Source organism: Rattus rattus, chromosome 13 (assembly GCF_011064425.1).
Source record: "Rattus rattus isolate New Zealand chromosome 13, Rrattus_CSIRO_v1, whole genome shotgun sequence".
Classification (NCBI taxonomy): Eukaryota; Metazoa; Chordata; class Mammalia; order Rodentia; family Muridae; genus Rattus; species Rattus rattus.
The window spans coordinates 64,836,123-64,844,842 of NC_046166.1; the positions used below are offsets into that span (position 1 = coordinate 64,836,123).

Below are 8,720 nucleotides of genomic sequence, written 5' to 3' on the forward strand. Positions count from 1 at the left end.
GAGAGAGAGAGAGAAATAGAGAGAGACTGACTTGAATCTAGCCAAAACACACAGACCCAAACAAGAAAGGAAGATCCAAACTAGGATTCCTGAATCACACTTAGAAAGGGAAACAAAATAGTCATTAGAGTTCGAGGGATGGAGGGAAGTGGGTAGTAGAGGGAAGAGAAAGATGGGGGGGCAGGAAAAGGTGTGAGAAAGACACCATAGAGGCCTAGAGGTCAGGAGAATTAATGAAATGTGCAAATGCTAGAGGTTCACGGCAGGGGGTTGGGGGATATCTCCAGGAAGTCCCAGAGAACTGGGATGGGTGAGGCTCCCAGGAGTCAATTGAGGTGATCTTAGCCAAGATGCCCAACAGTGGGGACATGGAATCTGAAGACGTTACCTCTTATAGCCAAGCAAATCTTTCAACCCAAAACTTGTCCTGTCTAAAAGAAATGCAGGGACAAACAAGGAACAGAGACTGAAGTCATGGCCAAACAATAACCAGCCCAACTTGAAACCCATCCCATGGGCAAGCACAAGTCCCTAACACTACTAATGACATTCTTCTTTGTTTGCAGACATGAGCCTAGCATAACTGCCCTCTGAGCAGTTATAACCAGCATGTGACTGAAACATATTCAGATATTCACAGGCAAACACTGTATGGAGTTAGGAACCCATAAGGAAGTGTTGGGGGAAGGACTGAAAGCCTTGAAGTGAGTGGGAACCCAAAATGAAGACCAAGAGTGTCAACTAATCTAGCCCTTGGGAACTCTCAGAGATTGAGCCACCAACTCAAGAGTGAACACTGGCTAAGCTATGACCCTGGTCATATTTGTGGCAGACACGCAGCTCAATCTCTGTGTTGTGGTAAAAATAAAAAAGGAACATTTTCTAGCAGTTTCCAGGAGCCGGATCCACTCACTCCGGCTGCTACTCTACCGTGCCCTCCACTCTTGACTGTCTCCCTTTTAGTCTCCCCCTCAGGTGGTCCCCAAGACAGTAGTTACCAGGTATGGCACACACACACACACACACACACACACACACACACACACACACACACACACACACGTTGTTCTGCTGGCCCTTGTGCATTCTCAATCTACACAGCAACATAACCAGATCAGCAAGCTCCAACTGCCTCTCAGCCATTTCTTTCACACACGGTCCTCTTTAGCCTAATATAATCAAAGTCCCAGGAACTTATAATTTAGCAATTAGATTTACATGTTAAATTCTTAATCCACAATTCATCCCCACAAAAAAATCACTGCCATTTGATAAAGATATAAACCGCCTACCAAGATAAGATAAAATCGCTTCAGTTCACCTAAAACCAAACCATTCTCCTCCATAGACTCCATCTTGGTCTCTATCTTCTCTTCCTCCTCTCTCCTTCCTAGACATTTGCTCTGCCTACCCTTCTTTTTCATTCAATGCTGGCTTTGCCTTATCCTGCGCCTACCTTGCTGCAAAATGATATAATCCTACATCCATGGCAGCCTTGTCTGGCCTCAGTGGAAGACGATGTTCCCAATTCAGCTAAGACTTGATGCACCAGGTTGGGGGAATACCCATGAGAGTAGTCCACTCTCTCGCAGGAGAGGGGAAGGTGAAGGACTCTGTGAGAAAGGACCAGGAGTGTGAGGGCGTGTGTGCAATTTTTGGGATGTAAATTAATTAATGTTTAAAAAGCTTTGAAGGACACTTAGAAGAAAGTCAGTGGAATGATCTCAGCCATTGTAGTGTGCATTTCTGTTCCCCATAAGACAGGTTGTCAGTATATCACCCAGCTGGTATTGTGAATGCTGTCCAGTTGCTGGCTTCAGTCTAGTGCTAGAATTATAGGTATATGCCACCAAGATTGGCATGGGTCAATGAGACATGTTTTGAGCCAGAAAACACTGTGTCACAAATATTCAAGACAGAAGCTTCTTCTGCACAGGCTATAGGTGTTTCCCGAAGACCTTGGCTTGTGTTCCAGCAGAGTGAAAACATTTTCAAACTCTGTAGCCATTCCTATAAATTACAGGGATATATATTAATGGAAGTGTGAGTTGTATTCTGAACATTTATGAATGTTCAAGGTGCATTATAAAAGCAAGAGATTACACTAAGAGCAATCCACATGACTGTTGATAACTATTTAAACAGCTGCGGATCAAGGAAGCTTATTGTTTACTTTGTCATTGTTCATGAAGTAGCCGTAGTCAGCCATCAAATGGCTGTAGCATATGGTATATGTAGAAATCACAGATCAGAGAAGCACCAAATGATTCAGGGAGAATGAGAAAACTTTGTGTGACTCGTCCATATTTCCATGTCCTTCCTTTCCCCTTACAGATATACAAACACTTAAAATATTACTCTAGTTCAAAGAGCTCATTTTTCTGTGATCCATCTTTAAGTGACCATTAACAAACAAGATAGGTATCTCTCCTGAGGCGCAGGTGCCGCCAGTGTGTGAATATTGGGCGTAGGTCTGTGGGATTGAAAGAAAACACATACACAGGTCACCCATTTGCAGAGAGTGCCACCAAGGCTTTACTGAGATCTCCTTATATACCTAAGGCAAAAGCCATGGAAAACAACAAGGCAGGTGAAAATCCCTAACCAGAAAAACAGGAAAAGTCTGTGTGGTGGAAAGTCCCGGGCCCAATCAGGGGCATAAACGACTTCTTAACAACAACAAGCTGGAAGGCTCAGTGGGGAGGAAGGGTGCCATGGAAAGTTCCTGCCCAAAATCAGGGGCTAAGAGCAGCTGCCAAGGGTGTAAACAACTTCTTGCTATAGCAGGTTAAAAGGCTCAGTGAGGGGGAAGGGAAATACCCCAAGGAACGGCCCAACAATTCCCCCTCTTTTATTTCTTCTTAAGTAGCGCCTCTCTTAGGATCAATCTGGGGTTCCAAAACTCTTTCCCATCTCTGAAAACGCTGCCAGCCTCAGAATTTCTGTCTTAGGCAAATATGGTCCCAGAAAGTTGCCTGTCTTTGGCTAACTACTTGTCGTACAAACTGAGCCTAATTTGGGCCGATGGATTATTCCCGGCCAATGAAAACCAAACCTGTTTTCAGCCTGAGACTGCATCTGTTGGGACTTTAAAACAGCCCAAGGGCAGCTGCTAAGAGTGAGCAATCAAGATAAGCATTTAAATCCCCAACAGCCTTGTCGCTATTAAGGACCTTAACAGGGTTACACACATAGAATGATAAAAGGTAGAACAAGACATAACATGGATTTCCCAGAGAAAGTCCAATTGAGAGCAGTTTGTTGGTTGAGATTAAGAATGACCAACTGAATCTAAATATTAACACTATTCTGCAAAGTCAATGCTGTGGCGACTTCTCCAGAACGTAACCATAGTCCCACAGTCCCAACGACAGCTGCCAATTGAGATATGGCCACACTGGTCACTGTAGCAGCAGTGGCTAAAATGGTATGGGGATCACACCAGGAACTCGAACAATCCATGCAGAATCTTCCTGCTCTCAGCAACTGGTCAGTAGGGTAGGACCTGGAAGAACAATTGAGAATCTCCTCCCTTGACACTGCCTTAGTCCCATTCTGAACCAAAAAGGAAAAAGGGCGCCAACACACATGGCGCAGATTTCAGAAAATGTTACTCTTCTTATTTGGGCAAAAATGTAGGGAGGTTTCAAAAATATCAGATATACTTCAAGAGGCAATATTTAGAGGTTCAGGCCAGGCTAAGTGCTGGTCTAGGAGGCAGATAACTATCATTTCTAACAAGACTAAGGGGTACAAAATATCTCTCCATCCTATTAACACTAGCATTGGTAACAGTAATGCTTAAATCGGCTATGGAAACATTACTAAAAGTAAACATGAATGAAAAAGGGAGCTATTTAACAAGGCTTTATAAAAATCTTAACAAGACATAGACTATCTTTTAAGATGAAAAGTAAGGTTAAGAATCTTTCGTTCTACCTTTGTGTGAGCTGCCGTTTTACCTGTTGCGTGGTTTGTTGTAATAACAGCAGGCTGTGTCGTGTTATGTATTCCCACTGGCATCAGGGTCAGGGAATTCTTCACGAAGCTTTAGTATATCTCAGGGTAGACTGTCGTCCACAGGACGCACACAATGCTCAGGGACCCAAACTGGGGCCTCCGCATCCTTGGGAAATATGCGAGCTGATCCTCTCACCCTGACTATGATGGGGTCAGGTCCCTTCCAGGCTTCCGAGGCCAGATATTTCCATTTAACTAAACCATTATGTGCTCTGTCCTTCCTCCAGTGCCTGTCAGCTGCTGAGAGACCAGCCTTGTCCACAATTTAAAAATTTAAGATATAAAGAGTAGTTGATAATTTAGTAGGAGGGGCTGTATACTCTCCCTCTTTTATTCTTTCAAGTTGTTTTTTTTTTATGGTCAAATGGACTCACTCTACAATTTTTTGACCTTGAGAATTGTAAGGGATACCGGTTTTATGAAGAATATCGAAATAAGCACAAAATTGTTGAAATGTTTTGCTGGTAATATGCTGGTCCATTATCAGTTTTTATTTGCCTAGGCACATTCATAAAGGCAAAGGCTTGTAAACAATGGCTTTTCACATCTTTGATCTTTTCTCCACTGAAAGATTCAAAGTCTTAGCTTCTTGTATTAAAGCAGTGACAAAAATTTTTTACATAATGTAGGGCCAAAAGTGATTCCTCAAGGCAAAACTTTCCAATGGTATCACTTCATGGGTTCTCCAAAATTATAAGCAAACTCACTAAATGAAATCACAATTGCCAGGCTGCAATGAAAGAGCATGAAAACAATCTTATAAATCTATAATAATTGTATATGTATTTCTTGAAATAGCAGTTGGAGTGAGCAAACAGGCTATAATGCTCTTATAAGTTCCATAGCCTCATCAACCTTTCATAAATCCTGTAACAATCTCCACCTCTTTGACTTTTTTAATTACAAATATGTGTGAGTTAGAATCCTGAGACTGTCTGTGATTGAACTGTAAACTGTGGCCAATGTGACATTGGCAATCATTAACCACAATCTTTACGTTTCCCTTGTAACACTAGAGCACAACCATAACTTTGAAAAGCAAAACAACCTCCAACAAACCATCTATACTCCAAAATCCAGTCTCTCCAAACACCAAGTCCATTCCCCATACTCCAAAGTTTGACTGCCAATTCTTGCATATGAACGAATGATGGTGCAGGCTCTAATTCCTCAACAGAGAGACATTGCCCTAAATTCTTTTATAAGTCTGGTTTCTTAACAACAACAAGCTGGAAGGCTCTGTGGAGAGGAAGGGTACCATGAAAAGTACCTGCCCCAAATCAGGGGCTAAGAGCAGCTGCCAAGGGTGTAAACAATTTCTTGCTATAGCAGGCTAAAAGGGTGAGGGAATGGGAAGGGAAACACCAAGGTAGGGCCCAACACTCTCCTGCATCCCAGGAGAAGGAACTCAAAGATCATAGTCAGTCCTGAGGGCCATATTCCTCTGATTTGTCTTTCTCTCTTCACCCCATCTTTATACCCACAGTCTATCCAGTTTGATGCTCCTAAACACCTAGGAGCATGCACTGAAATGCAGTCTGTTGAAACCCAGGCCTGCTTGTGAGTTTTTCTCAAAAGCTATTGTGTTCTTCCACATTAAAAGGCCTTTCTGCATGAGACTCTGACCAGAAGTCCAGAGTGTTCCAGGAAAGTTACATAGAGAAAGGGACAGAAATCCTGTATACATGGACTGACCCTGGACTCTGACCTCATAGGTAGCAATGAATATCCTAGTAAGAGCACCAGTGGAAGAGGAAGCCCTGGGTCCTGCTAAGATTGAACCCCCAGTGAACTAGATTGTTGGGGGGAGGGCGGCAAGGAGGGGAGGATGGGGAGGGGAACACCCATAAAGAAGGGGAGAGGGGAGGGGGAATGTTTGCCCGGAAACCGGGAAAGGGAATAACACTCGAAATGTATATAAGAAATACTCAAGTTAATAAAAAAAAAAGAAAGAAAGAAAGAAATCCTGGCACTGGCCATCAGGTGTCATGGCTACCCTAAAGGTTCTTCTTTTCCCAGAGTTTTAGAGGATTCTCAGTGCAGGAGAGTTAGGCATCAAGCTCTAGTCTACTGAGCTCTAAACATTACCACATTAGCTCCAAAGCAGTCACTCCAAGAAAAGCAAAAGAGATCCTGTAAAAGAGGCTGGAATCTATAATGAAGGGATCTTCTGGGCATCAATGAGAATGTGAGTTCACAAAAGCCACCAAAACCTCTTGTTAGCACTTTTGCGGTTTGGAAAGCTTGGGAATCTCCTTTAATTTTACTAGAGTTAAACTAGTAGCTTTATGTGACTTAAGGGGGTGAGGAATAAATTTGGAAACATCCTCATATATGCCTCTTAAATTTGGTGGGTGGTTGTGAAGAACTGGAGGTATAGGGTATCCAGTTCCCTCTGTGATCCATGATGTTTGGTTCATGATCCAGGTACATGTATGTGCTGTAGTGACTGAGGATACTGTTCCCTGGGACTTGATCTGTTCTGCTGTATCTCTGTGTGTCACAAGATATCTTGTGATAGAAGGGACATTAGTCACATTTTCCAATAACTTAGTACCTATTGAGAAGTATAGAGAAAGGTATCTTAAGATACCTACACCTAGATATCTTAAGGTATAGCTGAAGACCTGAGCACATGATATGAGTGTATGAATGTATCCGTGTGTGTGTGTGTGTGTGTGTGTGTGTGTGTGTGTGTGTGTTTAAAATAAGGCCTACAAATCCATCGTCATCAGATATACATCAGATATTGTTTAGGTGTTTAGTAGTTCTGGGTGTGATTTTCTGCATTGCTTCTTGTCTTAGTTAAGAGTTTTACTGTTGTCAATAGACACCACCAGCAAGGCAAATCTTATAAGACAACATTTAAATTGGGGCTAGCTTATAAGTTCAGAGGTTCAGACCGTTATCATCAAGGCAGGAACAGGCAACAACCAGGCAGGCATGGTAAAGGAGGAGCTCAGAGATCTGTAGCTTCATCTAAGGCTGCTAACAGAACACTGACATCCAGGCAAGTAGAGTGAGGGTCTTAAATCCCATACCCCCAGTGACACACCTACTCCAACAATGCCACACCTACTCCAACAGGGCCCCTTTTAAAAGTGCCACTAACTAGGCTGAACAGATATAAGCCTTCTCACTTCCTATTTAGTGTCTTTCCTGCTTAGTTCTACTTACAGTTGTGTCTGTAGAACTGACACACAGTTAGGGTTTCTTTGGCAGATACAGTACCTTGGTCTTCTTATACAAATCCTAACATTTGGAATGAGGAGGTTGATTTCTTTGAAAGTTAGGTAATTGGGACAATGTAAAAATAGAGATAACCTTGTGGTCTACCTCCCACATAGCCAATGGATTTGAGAGTGGCTCTGATCTAAATGGGGTGGAGTTATGAGATCAGAGATTAGGATGCCAACAACAGCATTGTCCTTTCTTCTTATTCATCAGAAAAATGCATGATAACCTTGACACTCCTATAGACCCAAGCCAAGAATTTCTTTCTATCATTCTGGTACTTGGTTCGCAGGGTCTTGCTTAGAGACAATAATTAAGCACACACACAGAGAACTTGTTGTAAGAACTTTCTTTGGCTATAAAGGAAGAGGAAAGTCAAGGACATAACATGGGGGAAGTAACAGTCAAGAGCTCAAGTCATATGACAAATGGACTCTTCTTGTTCGTAGTGTTCAGTGGTTGGCAACAGAGTCGCAAAATGTGGCCATTGTAACCGCATTCCCCATAGACTCGTTCTTTAGAACTACAGCCCCTGGGCCTGCAATTGCAGATCACGCCTGACTTCACATCTGGGGAAATAGACATCATAGGAGATACTTAGTGCCTGAATCAGCAGGGCAGAAGAATCTTGGGCAATATATGTGCTGGATGAAGTGGGCTCTCTGCCTTGGTCACTAGTGACAGCAGGATGAGCAATCACGATCAATATGAATAAATATACATGGTAAGCACCAAACTATAGACGAATCCCCATCTGTCTTAAGTTTTTTGTAATTTTATATGTTCCTGCCATTACATAAATATATAAACACACATCTCCAATATCTAAAATATAATATTCACAGTAAAATAGACCAAGTCTAGACATTTAGATCTACATGAAAATTCTAGTCACTAAGTTTCTTTATTTTTTTATGCTCTGTGATATAAATAAACAAATTTTTGCAGAAAGAAATTGATCTATTTGGCTTTTGCTGTTCATTGAGGAAAATAAAGAAGTAATAAAGTTGACTGGGTGACCCAAATTCAGAGCATACCCCCACCCTTTCTCTCTACTTCACATTTCTAATGTGATGATGTCTCTCACCTGCATCTTGGAGAGGAGTGCCTTTATCCCCTGTGAAGGATATGGAAATATCCTGGTCCTCCATGATCAGCAGCTTCTGGTCTGGAGACTCCTCAGTGCGTCCTTGGGGAAATTCTGCCTGGGTGTGGAGGGCCAGCAGGAGAAGGGTGGTGAGCAGAGTGAGCGTCCTCATGGCTGTGGGTTTCCTAAGGAATGAATAAAACATCAGGAACCATGTACACGTGTGTGTGTGTGTGTGTGTGTGTGTGTGTGTGTGTGTGTGTGTGTGTGTGTCCCTGTTTATGTGTCTATGTCTCTCTCTCTCTCTCTCTCTCTCTCTCTGTGTGTGTGTGTGTGTGTGTGTGTGTGTGTGTGTGTGTGTGTGTGTGTGTTTCTGTGC

At 42.6% G+C, this 8,720-nt stretch overlaps 1 protein-coding gene across 1 annotated transcript; it reads right to left on the reverse strand.

The window, feature by feature from the left end:
- Positions 1-7,671: 7,671 nt before the first annotated feature.
- Positions 7,672-8,513, reverse strand: LOC116915028 (neutrophil antibiotic peptide NP-2-like). Its single transcript, XM_032919436.1, has 2 exons — positions 8,342-8,513; positions 7,672-7,823 (listed from the first exon to the last, which is right to left on the reverse strand). The coding sequence occupies exons 1-2, from the start codon at positions 8,511-8,513 to the stop codon at positions 7,672-7,674; spliced, it is 324 nt and encodes a 107-aa protein (XP_032775327.1).
- Positions 8,514-8,720: the final 207 nt, after the last annotated feature.